The sequence below is a fragment of the Gopherus flavomarginatus genome, chromosome 4 (genome assembly GCF_025201925.1).
Source record: "Gopherus flavomarginatus isolate rGopFla2 chromosome 4, rGopFla2.mat.asm, whole genome shotgun sequence".
NCBI lineage: Eukaryota > Metazoa > Chordata > Testudines > Testudinidae > Gopherus > Gopherus flavomarginatus.
The window spans coordinates 82,359,494-82,372,500 of record NC_066620.1 but is presented as its reverse complement, the minus strand read 5'-3'; the positions used below and the strand labels follow the sequence as shown (position 1 = coordinate 82,372,500).

The following is a 13,007-nucleotide window of genomic DNA, read 5'->3' as shown; positions in this document are numbered from 1 at the left end:
TAATAAGTTTCAAAAAAAATGGGTTAAAAATAGTCTCAAGTACTATACCCCTTCCCTAAATTCTCCTCCCATTGTGGTTTTAAAAATCACCTTTTTCTATTTTTTTAAAAAAATATCTCTCTCTCCCTTCTTGCTGTGTGAAAGCTCTCACACAAACTGTAGAGGAACCCAAAGTATTATTTTTTGGTGGGGAGAGAGGGAGTTGTCAGTAAAACTGACTAAAAACAAAGTGACCAAACTGGAAAAAAATAACAGAATGTTTTTCCTTCAACCAGTTTCAGCTCAGTAATCTGAAATGCCAACTGTAATAATATTAGGTAAATGTTTTTCAGACACAGGTGTGATTTTGAAGTTGACAATGTTCCTTTAATAAGCACGGTTACATTTTACACGTGGTCCAGAACAGAGAAGAGGACAGAAGACAGCAGTGTGTGTAGGTTTCTGCTCCATAAGAAACACAAAAGGATGGGGTAAGGCAAATAGCTATGCTAGGCTCAGAAATTTAATTGAACATCACACAATGCTATCTAAAATGTTAAAACCTAAAACTGAACAGGCACAATCAGATATTACAAACACACTAAACACATTAAAAAAAAACTTCCACAACTACATCTTCAGGGTTGATTTTGCTTCTCTGATTTCCTTTGGACATTTCTGCCTTTAATTTAACATTTTGGACAATAAAGGAAGAGCTTTAATTAACTTTGATAGTCTAACACTGATTAACTTGATCCTGACAACTTATACAAAACGCACTGAAGACAGCAGAATTACTTATATGAGTAACGGTTTGCAGGGTTGGTCTCTATGTGCATTTGGACTTTTATCCTGTACAAAAGACTCCAGAAGTCATCTAAAACTAGTGGCAAACTGACCAGGAGTGGTGCCAGGGTTTCTGGCACCCTAGGCAGAATTCGGGGGCAGCATTTTGTGTGCTCCCCACGGGGCGCGCAGGAGCTTCCGGTTCCACTCCCATCATGCTGCCGAAGAAGGACCTTCCGCCGAAATGCCACAGGCGACAGCGGCAGTTATTGAGCTGCTCAATTGCCTGCCGCTGTTTTCCGCGGCACGTTGGCAGAAGGTCCTTCTTTGGCGGTGCAAAGGGAGCGGAACCGGAAGCTCCCATGTGCCCTATGGGGAGCACACAAAATGCCGCCCCCCGAATCCTGGCACCCCAGGCGACCGCCTAGGGTCGCCTAATGGAAGCGCTGGCCCTGAAACTTACACAGTTACAATGAGCACAGGAAGTTAACATTTGACAATGTAAGAGAGAGACTGACTAAATTACTAGGGAAATAAACATTTCCAAGATTCCAAGAAATTATTACAACCAATTTTTAAAAATCCCTATATAATGCAATTGTGACCATACCTTAAAATATTTGTTCTCGTTTTCTGTAATTTGAACTTACCTTCTCAGAGGTATTTTCAAGAATAATGTCAAAGTGAGACAACACAGATAAAAATGTACAGATGCTAGTTTTAAGCTTTTCTTCACCCTGAAGTGAACACAATGTAATAAATGGAAAAATGTTATAGCTGTACCTTTTTGTATTTCACAAAGTGTTCTATAGACTCCAATTATAGCTGCAGTCTTTGTAGCCACAATGACCTTTATACTGGAAAAACATGTTTCCATTAGCAACATTTATGCAAAAAATTAAGTAATTTTGTACAAGAGCATGGTTTTCGTTATTCATATTGTGTTCATTTTTGTAAAATATTTTAACCAATAGTAACTATACTATGGTATATATGAAATAAACTACATTCTCAGTTAAGTCTAGAAAAAAAATCATCATGACAATTTGTCCCTGTGCAAAAAAAAGCAAAAATGTGAAAAAGACTGATTGGAACTGAACTAGCTAGGGGACTGAACTGTTTTGTTACTTGCAGTGATGGTGGCTGTGTAATAGGGCTGAAGCACATTGATGAGACAGCATGGAAAAGCTTGTGCTACTGTAACTTTTGCTGTACCTGTTCCATGGAAAAATAAGGAGGATTTGGTTTCCTAAGTGGCTATTCCAGAACCTTTCATATTCCACTAGTAAGGTCAATTTCAAAAAAAAAATTAATTGAAAAACATTCCAAAAAATAATGCTTCCAAAGTCTACTTTGTCAAATTGGGAGTCCAGGAGAAGAACATCATGCTTCACAGATGTAAGCAATATGCAGTGCTAATAATTCAGAGTTTAAGGCCAGAAGTGACCACTAGATCCCCGAGCTTGACATCCTGTATAACACAGTTCCTTACATTTCATCCAGTTACCCCTGTCTTGAGCCCAATAACTCGTGTTTGACTGAAGTATAACTTGTATTTTGCTAAAGCTGATCTTATAGAAAGGCACCCAGACTGGATCTGAAGACTTCAAGAGAAGGAGAATCTATTACTTCCTTTGGTAATTTGTTCCAAAGGTTAATCATCCTCACTGTTTAAAAATATGTACCTAATTTCTAATTTGAACGTGTCTGGCTTCGGCTTCCAGCCACTGGTTCTTGTTATGCCTTACTCTGCTACATTAAAGAGCCTCATGGTACCTCATATTTTCTCCTGTGAAGGTACTTTTACATAGTAATGCAGTTGCCTCTCAATTGCCTTTCTGATAAATTAAAATAGATTGAAGTCTTTAAGTCTCTTACTGTGAGGCATTTTCTCCAGTCTTCAAATCATTTTTGTGGTTCTTCTCTTCACCTTCTCCAATTTTTCAACACCCTTTTTTGGGCACCAGAACAGTATACCGTATTGGGTTTTATCAGTACTGTGTACAAAAATAAAATCACCTGCATATTCCTACTCCCTGATTATACATTAGCCCTTTTTGTCACATCATCACATTGGGAGCTCATGTTGAGTTGTTTGTCCACTATGACCCCTAAATCCTTTTCAGAGTCTCTGTTTTCCAGTCCCTCAGTCTGTAGGTATGGCCTGCATTCCTTGTTTCTAGATGTACAACTTTGCATTTGAAGTATTAAAATATATTTTGTTTGAAAAGGTCCAGTTTACCAATCAATCCAGATCACTCTGTATGACTGCCCTATCCTCATTATTTACAACTGTGCCAGTCTTGGTGTAATCTGCACATTTTATCAGCAATGATTTTATATGTATTTCTAGAGCACTGATTAAAATGTTGAATAGTGTCAGACATGCAAAACTCCACTAGAAACACCCCTTTTCAATGATGATTCCCCCAATGACAACTACTTTTTGAGCTCTGCCAGCGAGCCAGTTCTTAATCCATTTAACCTGTGCTTATTGTATACTACTAAGTTTTTAATTCAGAATGTCATGCAGTACTAAGTCAAATGCCTTAGAAAACTCTATTATAGCCACACAGTTACGCAGCTATCATTGTCAACCAAGTTTGTTATTTCAAAGAGTGAAATCAGGTTTGTTTGACAAGATCTATTTCCTGTAGAAACATTGTGACTGGCATTAATTACAGACCTATTCTTCACTTCTTTGTCAATTTAATCCTGTATGAACTTTTCCATTATTCTGCAGGTATTGATGTCAAGCTAACCAACCTACAGTTAGCTGGATTATCCCACTTTTCCTTTTTGATAATGGCACATTAGCACTCTTCCAGTTTTCTGGAATTTCTCAGGTACTCCACAATTTATTATGAGTTAACATCAGTAGTTCAGAAATCTCCTCAGTCAGCCCTTACACGATTTTTGGATGCAAAGTTATCTGGGCCTACTAATTTAAAAATGTTTATCGCTACTAGATGTTATCTAACATCCCCTTCAGCGATAAATGGACTAGAAAGTATGTCTTTATCCTCATAGGATACAAGTACATCATCCTACTTCTTTCCAAATATAGAACAGAAATATTTATTGAACACTTCTGCCATATATCTACCATCAAGATTCAAATAAATATTTACTTTATTTGTACATTTTGTTTGTTAACTGCTTTAACGACTTTGGAAGGTTTTCCCTCCTCTCAAGATGGTGAATTTTAAGAACATTTTTTAGCAACATATGAAAATGCAAAATATCTTGCAAGACAAAAGTGAACCGTATTCAAAATTTGTCTCCATCACTCATAACTGGGTAACATGATTCTGAGAAAAACACCCATATTAAAAGCTGTAATTTATAAATGGGAATATTAGTTATATGACATAAGCACACTAGAAACCAGATTCTATGCGGCACTTGACAGATGACACAACTTAGATGGGGAAGCAAATCTGACTTTTTAGCACCTTTGTACTTCCAAGATTTGGGGCTGGTCCAAAGGCTGGCACAACTCCCACAGTAAGACAGTTCCTACAGCTGTTTTAATTTACAGTGCCTTCAATGACTTTTTGTGGAGCCATCTCATGTCCCATCACACCCCTGAAAGCCCCTATGTTGTTGGCTGCCAGGAGGGGTGTTACTAGGCTCTTACACCAATACTAGTCTTCCTGGGGAACCACAGCGAACATGGGGATTTCTGAGCTGGTGGCATCCATGTGGGTTACAGCCCCCTTTCACACCAAGGTATCATATCAGAGCACCACACAGAATCAGATTCTGTGGGTTTGATCTTGTGTTCTTTAAGCACTCAAAACACCTACTGACTTTAAGGAAAATTATGGATGTACAAAAAATATTGTATTAGATCGCATGTATGTGAGAAGACATCTTACATTTGTTCAAATTAGACACAGAATGAATGTCAAAATTCTTACTTACATAGCAGAAACAATTCCAAAATTTTTCAAGACACTGGGGGTATCTCTGCAGAATCAAGATGATAATCCATTCTATTAAGTATTTTATGGATGCTTGATTGTTACCAAATCCAGCCTGAAATATCTTGTCAAGGGTCCCAGTCAAAAAATTCTGAGCAAAATAAAATTACCACTCCCATTGATTAGTCATCTAAAGTTTCATCAGTAAATTTCAAAATCTTGCTAAACTACAAAACTCTAAAACTTTACTATCATTTGTTCCTCAAATCTTGTTTGAAACACTTTAGAACAATCAAAGCAACAATATATAATAGATATATTTACTATCTATATGCTACATGTTCACCAATGTGGAAAAAGCTCTACTCTGTAAGAAGATACTGAAATATCTGGGGCCAAAAGGCAATATGCTGCAGAACTGCTGCTTTAGTCTCCTCTGCCCTATCTTGCCAAATATGTTAACCTCAACACACAGCAGAAGGTGGTCCTTTATTTTTAAGAGGTAGCAAGGAAGTGCTGTGGTTGTTTTGTTTTTTTTTAAATTATAACTGTATTAACAAAACCCCTTACTTTCAAAACAACTGTTCTATATTGCCAATTCATACGAAGTGGGAATAAAGAGAGTATCTTTTGAACTTTTATATTATTAAAAATTATATTGCTGTGCCTGAATTTAGATCATCACTCTAACTGTTCTAAAGAATGAATATAGCACCTATACAATTCTTTCAATGGCTTCTTTCAATTCTTTCCATGCCAGCCACTGTGTTTTTACATGCATTATGACAGATTCAAACAAGCACCAGAGGTTTAGAAAAGTAAATCCTAAACATTCTGAATATTTTAAATAGTAGTATTTTTATTAAATGAAAACTAGAATCAGCAATCTGTCCATGATATTTAAGGGCACAAATCACTACAGTATCTAGGTGTTGGCTATAAAGAATTTAAGGACTAAATCTTGCAAATGGATCCAACCTGTTCACATCCCAGACCTACTGAAGTCCATTTGCTGGATCCAGCATTAAGGCAGCACATACAGATAACTGTATTAGTCAGCCTTCACGTAAATAAATTAACAATCAAATCTGTTGTAATGTACATAAGTGTTACAACTAATATTTTGTCTCTCTAGAAAATCTATCATACGTGAGAGTTCATGTTGCAGAAATGAAGTTTATATTACACGGGACTTTTGGATGCCAAGTGCAAATATAGATCAAATATTTATGAAATTGCCTACTCCACTTAATATATTCAATTTTGCTTAACAAAATTCCTAGTACAGAAATAGATTCCATTAAAAATAAAAGCAATTATATAATAAAGGTAATACCTGATCAAGTTTTGGAAAAATAACTAGCAGTGTTTGCCACAGCCGATTTTTCATTCTGTGCTGTAAAGAGTTCACATAATAGCGTGTTCTGGATTTGGACACCAATTCATCCTGAAAAGAAATTCAAAGTACATGTAATAAGTATTTTAAACCTTTAAAATTTTTAAAATGGATTCAACGGTCGGTATAAGTAGTCTCTTCAATAGCTCTTCAAATATTATTCTGAAATGTATTGGTTTTTTAGAGTTACATTTTGAAATCCACATACATAAAAGTTACTCAACTTAGAAAGGATACTAAGCAAAATTAGAAGGTCATTCTTATCTTAACGTACAAGCATGCAAATCTTATGTGTTGAGATGAGAAAGAATGTGTCCAAAAGACTATCCAAAAACAGCACCTACAGCATACAAGTAATTAACTGAAAATGCAGCATAAACAGAAACATGGATCCCAGTTTTCAAATTAGATTGCCTAATTAAGGCACTCAAATTGACATTTAGTTGTATAAAATAACTATTAAAGCTCGTACTTGCAGATATGAATAGCCAAATGAAGAAACAAATTGTTTAGTTTCCAAATTGAAATTTGGGATTAGCATTTAGATAATACTATAAACATTGCAATAATGCAGTTCTGGAGTTTGGCTCAGCTTGTAACTGGAGTTCTAGTCAACAACAGATACAAACTGGAGTTCAGAAACATGTTTGTATGAGAGAAAATACGTCAAATAAATCAAGTATTGACAGCTGCTTAATACAACGCACACTAATTTAACTTTAGATCAGGCAGGTATTTCATTACATATTCTCCTTTCTACTTATCAAAATATTTGACTGAAAGTATTTCCTTAATGTGTACGTGTGTGGGTGTGTACATGTGTGGCCGAGCCCCCCTACACCTCAGCCACAGGGGGGCTCCCCCACCACCCACAAGCAACCGCAGCCACCGAGAGACTGCCCCCCTGAGGACAAGCCGCTTCAGTCCACGAGAGCCCTGCCCGCCGATCACCAGACGCTCCAGCTGCCAAGAGATGTCTCTCCTGTCCTCCTGTGGTCACCGAAGACACCCCCTGTGCTCCAGCAGCTCCAGCCATTACGAGATGGCTCCTCCTATCCTCCTGCGGTCACTGGACACACCTCCTGTGCTCCAGCCGATACAATATGGCTCTCCCATTCTCCTGCGGTCACCAGACACGCCTCCTGCGCTCCAGCTGTTACAAGATGGCTCTCCCGTCCTCCTGCGGTCACCGGACACACCTCCTGCGCTCCAGCCGCCACGAGATGACTCTCCCGCTCTCCTGAGGTCACTGGACACACCTCCTGCGCTCCCACAGCTCCAGCCGCTATAAGATGGTTCTCCCGTTCTTCTGCAGCCACCAGACACGCCCCCTGTGCCCCAGCAGCTCCAGCCGATTCGAGATGGCCCTGCGGTTCTCCTGCAGCCACCGGACACACTTCCTGCACTCCAACAGCCTCCGCCGCCTAGGGGCAACCCCCCTACCCTTCAGCAGGACACCCCACGAGATGACTACTCAGCCTCAGACAACGTCTACTTCAAGTACCCCCTTGCTGCAGATGCACTCACCTACTCCATCTGCTGGCCGCCCCGACGCTTCCCTCTCCTCGGAGGGCTCACCAGGCATCTGAGAAGGTGCCACAACAAGACCACCGCCTTCAGCTGTGCCCTCTGCAGCCTGCCCTTCGAGTCCCAGAAGAGATGCAAGGCGCACCAGGCCAGCTGCAAGAAAGTCCACACAACATCAGCCCTGGCCCTGACCCCCCGCCATCCCGTGCCCCGGCCCGCTGCTCCTGCGCCACGAGGGAACAGTACAGCCCCACCAGCCGCCGTCCAGAAACCTACCCCAGTCCCTGAGCTAGTGGACCAGGGCCCCGCCGTCAGGACGACGCCTGCCACAGAAGGAGACATCAGCCAAGCCCCTGCCAGCAGGGATCCTGTCACATCCTCGCAGACCGCTCGGAAGCTTTCCGAGCTGAGGCGTCTCAGTGCTTCCTCGAGGCCCATCCAGCGTGACCCCACCTCAAGAAGGGTCAGTGCTCCACCACACGTGGCCGCCCAAAAATCTGCCCCTGAAGGCACCACCGCTGGCCCTCGGACCACCCCATGAACACCAGCCACAAAGGGAGCCGACGCAACTCCCCCACCCGCACTACGAGCCAAGCCCACTGGGGGAACAGGAACCACCCCCCAGACCACTCCGCACACTACTACTGTCGCAGGACCCACCGCCACAACCAGACCACACCACCAGTCCTCCATCATCGGACGGACCGACACGGCCCCAAAAGATGCCAGGCCGATCCCTGCCACCAGAAGGTCACATGCTCCTACAGATACCCACCATATGACAACCGCGCCACCTCCACACCCACCAACCCGAACCAAGTCCCACCAGCAACCAACAACGGTGTTACCCCACCAGTGACTCTACCTCAGGAACCAACCAAAAGGCCCCCTGAGCCGCAAGTGAGGCAACCCGTCGATCACGCGGCAAACCCACTACCCACACCAGTCGAAGAACTCAAGCAACAACGGTCGAAAGATAGGCCAGCCACACCTTGGCAGGCTGCCTGGATCGAGGAGCTCCAAGCGGTAGCTTCCTTCGAGGACTCTGACTCGCTCATTGACAGGCTCACCCGCGAGCTATCTACAGAGGCTGCATCAAAGAGGGCACCAAACCAAGCGACCACCCGGCCTGCCTTCAGGCGGCCCGTCCCAAATCATGCCACCACCTCCGGAGGAGCTAGAAGAAGGAACACCAACCATCGCTACGACCCGGCAGCAGCCTCCAAGATCCAGAAGCTGTACAGAACGAAGGCTGTAAGAGAGGTCCTCGATGGCCCCCCCATCCTACTGCACGATCCCGCCCGAGCGCCTCTACAGCTACTTCCTTGGAGTGTTTGGTGGCATACCCAGAAACGACGCACAGCGCCCAGAGTGCCTCCGCCCCCTGCCCCACATCACCAATACAGGCAACCTAGAGGCCAACTTCACGCCCAAAGAGGTGACAGCCAGGCTTTCCAGAACAAAGAACACCGCGCCCGGAAAGGACGGCATCCCCTACAGCCTGCTCAGGAAGCGAGACCCTGGCTGCTTCGTGCTCTCTGGCATTTTTAACTTGTGCCGGCACTTTGGCAAGTCTCCCACCTCCTGGAAGAAGGCCATGACTGTCCTGATCCACAAAAAGGGTGAACGAGACGACCCCAGCAACTGGAGACCCATCTCCCTCTGTTCCACGATATACAAACTGTACGCCAGCTGCCTGGCAGCCAGGATCACGGAGTGGGCAACGGCCGGGGGAGCCATCAGCCCAGCCCAGAAGGGCTTCATGCCGTCGGAGGGGTGCTACGAGCACAACTTCCTGCTCCAGACCGTTCTCCAGATGACCAAGAGGGCGCGGAAGCAGTGCGCGATAGCGTGGCTCGACCTGTCCAACGTCTTCAGGTCCATCCCCCACCACCACATCTTCAGCACGCTACAGGAGTTCGGGATGTCGGAGACCTTCCTTCGCCTGATCCGGGAACTCTACGAGGACTGCAGCACCACCATCCGTTCGGTAGAAGGAGAAACCGCCGAGATCCCGATCCACAGCGGCGTGAAGCAAGGCTGCCCCCTCAGCCCAATCATCTTCAACCTCGCCATGGAGCCGCTCCTGCGGGCGATCTCGGACTGCACTGATGGCCATGACCTGCACGGCGAGAGGGTGAGCGTCCTGGCCTATGCGGATGACCTGGTCCTGATCGCGGACGACCTCGAGAGGCTCCAGAGGATGCTCAACACCATCGGGGGAGTTGCGGACTGGACGGGACTCCGCTTTAACGCCAAGAAGTGCGCGTCCCTCCACATCGACGGGAGCAAGAGAGACTCGGTGCAGACGACGGAGTTCCAGATCCAGGGCGAGTCCGTCGTTCCCCTGGCAGAAGGGCAGGCGTACCAACACCTCGGCACGCCAACGGGCGTCCGCGTCCGGCAGACCCCTGAGGACACCATCCGGGAGATTCTACAGGACGCTGCCAAGATCGACGCATTCCTGCTGGCGCCGTGGCACAAGATCAACGCGCTCAACACTTTCCTGATCCCCCGCATCGCCTTCGTTTTGAGAAGTTCCGCCATGGCAAAGGTGCCCCTCAACAAGGCAGACAACACCATCTGGCAGCTGGTTAAGCAGTGGCTGTCCCTGCCCCAGAGAGCCAGCAACGAGCTCATATACATTGCCCACAGGCACGGTGGTGCTAATGTCCCCTGCATGGGTGACCTCTGCGACATCGCGGTCGTCACGCACGCCTTCCACCTCCTGACGTGCCCGGACACCATGGTAAAGAACATCGCAGCGGCCGCCCTACGCATTGTCATCGAGAATTGCCCCACACCTGGGTGAGATCGCAGTCAACCGCACCATCCCCGACACCGACAGCCTGCTGCGCCCGGACATCGTCACGGACGAGGAGCGGAAAAAGATCATCCTCGTCGACGTGACGATCCCATTCGAGAACAGGACCCCAGCCTTCCGCGAAGCCCGAGCCCATAAACTCAAAAAATACGCCCCCTTGGCTGACACCCTGCGGGCAATGGGCTACGAGGTTTATACCGATGCCCTGATCGTCGGGGCGTTGGGTGCCTGGGACCCCTGTAATGAATGAGTACTTAGGGCCTGGGGGTGGGCCATCGCTATGCATGGCTCATGAGACGTTTGATGGTTTCGGACACTATCCGGTAGTCTAGGTACATTTACACAGAGCACATCACTGGCCACCGCCAATACCAGCAGTGAGCCGGAGTGGCTTCATGCACCCACGGGGGGGAGGAGGCCTATAAACTCCCCCTACTGAACCATATCCCCTGAGCCCTAAACCCACCGAACTGGATTCCACCATGCAAGGGTCATCCTGTCCCCATTACCCGGCCCGCTTACTTACATCCATGACTGCATGTAACCCACTGTATGAGCGATGTACCCTCACTGCTTCCTTACTGCTTCTTGATCCCACCCACCGTACACCCTGCATTGGGGACCTTACAGACTGTATATGTTATGTGCCAACCAATTTCCAAATACCAGCATCCCCCTATACTCTGTATGTTGCCCCCAATGACCAATAACTGACGCTTCAAACTCTTTGTATCATCTTTATTTAAATATTCTCTGGAGGTTCAATTTGCATGTTAATAGCATAACGTGAACAAACTCATAATTTATTTACGGTTTTATTTGTTCATTTCATCCTATGTATTTAAGAAATAAAGAATGCCTATATGAAATCTCTAGGCACCCTAGACATTAAACTCATGTCCTTAAACTTATAACAGAATTGTAATATGTGCCCCATATGGTATGTCTACACAGCAAAGAAAAACCCAAAGCTGACTCGGGCTTATGGGGCTCAGGCTGCGGGCTGTTTTCATTGCTGTGAGTAGACTTACAGGCTAAGACTGGAGCCTGAGCTCTGGGACTTCCCTCCCTGCAGGGTCATAGAACTCCAGTCCAAGACCGTAAGTTTACACAGCAACGAAAGAGCCCCACAGCCCTTCTCTTTTATAGCAAGGAGAATTCAGGTCTCGTGCCTCTGCTTACTGCAACTCTGGCAGTATGTCAAAAGAAGAAAGCTGTCTCTTCAGATAACATAAAAGTTAAACACAGACCAAATAAATACGAGCAAGCCCTCTGCCAAATGGGATTTAAATTCTGGCACAAGGGTCCTTGGAATCTGCAGCAAGTTCTTTTCATTTTCTGCAAAATGTAAAACTCATTGAATTAAATATGAAAATACAGAATACAACCAGGACAGTAGCCTGTATATTATTTATTCTTATATTAAATTCAATTTATTTTATACTGTGCTCCCATTTGCAGTTTTTAAGTTTCCATGCATTTTTGAATTCACAAGGCATAATTGCTCTGCAAAAGTTGTCTATGGGGAAGGTGGTGGCTTTGGGAGCTGGGTGGGGAACCTCCGAAGTTTCTGGCATGAGAGAGGAGGGCGGTTGGTATTGTGAGGTAAATACATTAGCTGGACGTTTCTCACAAAAATGATCAGCAGTGAAATAGTTAACATTGACACTTAAGGCTGGGCTTTTTAAGAGACCTATAGGGAGTTAAATGCTTAACTTCCCATGAATTTCAATGGGAATTCAACACCTAATCCCCTTAGATCTTTTGAAAATCCCAGCCGAAACTAACATCTTTAGAGTTTATATTTAACCACCACTGAAATGAATAAGGCAATTAATATATCTCAGAACTAACGTTTCAACCTATCCCCTGGAAAAGAAGACAACACTGAGGGCTTGTCTACATCAGAAAGTTGCAGCGCTGGTGAGGGAGTTACAGCGCTGCAACTTTGAAGGTGTACACATCTGCAGGGCATCACCAGCGCTGCAACTCCCTGTTTGCAGCGCTGGCCGTACTCCCGTTTTGTCTCGGGTGTAGAGGATCCAGCGCTGGTGATCCAGCGCTGGTAATCCAATGTAGACACCTACCAGCGCTTTTCTTGACCTCCGTGGAAGGAGGAAGCCTCTGGTAATCAAGCTGGTCTCCTTTCCCGGTTTGCTCTCTCGTTCCCGGAACCCCGAGCAAGCAGGTCTCCTTCCCTGCGGTTTGCTGGGTGGCTCCGGGAACGCGAGAGCAAACCGGGAAAGGAGACCAGCTTCGCCGCGGTTTGCTGGGTGGCTCCGGGAACGCGAGAGCAAACCGGGAAAGGAGACCAGCTTCGCCGCGGTTTGCTGGGTGGCTCCGGGAACGCGAGAGCAAACCGCGGCGAAGCTGGTCTCCTTTCCCGGTTTGCTCTCTCGTTCCCGGAACCCCGAGCAAGCAGGTCTCCTTCCCTGAGGTTTGCTGGGTGGTTCCGGGAACGCGAGAGCAAACCGGGGAAGGAGACCAGCTTCGCCGCGGTTTGCTCTCGCGTTCCGCGAACCACCCTGCAAACCGCAGGGAAGGAGACCTGCTTGCTCGGGGGTTCGGC

At 45.6% G+C, this 13,007-nt stretch overlaps 1 protein-coding gene across 1 annotated transcript in view; it reads right to left on the bottom strand.

The window, feature by feature from the left end:
- Nucleotides 1-13,007, bottom strand: part of TARBP1 (TAR (HIV-1) RNA binding protein 1) — a 116,624-nt gene that overhangs the window by 18,278 nt on the left and 85,339 nt on the right. The window contains exons 21-23 of the mRNA XM_050951553.1: nucleotides 6,028-6,138; nucleotides 4,693-4,842; nucleotides 1,416-1,502 (exon numbers count right to left, since the gene is read on the bottom strand). Of these exons, the coding sequence (XP_050807510.1) occupies nucleotides 1,416-1,502; nucleotides 4,693-4,842; nucleotides 6,028-6,138 (348 nt within the window). The remainder of the gene's footprint in view (nucleotides 1-1,415; nucleotides 1,503-4,692; nucleotides 4,843-6,027; nucleotides 6,139-13,007) is intronic.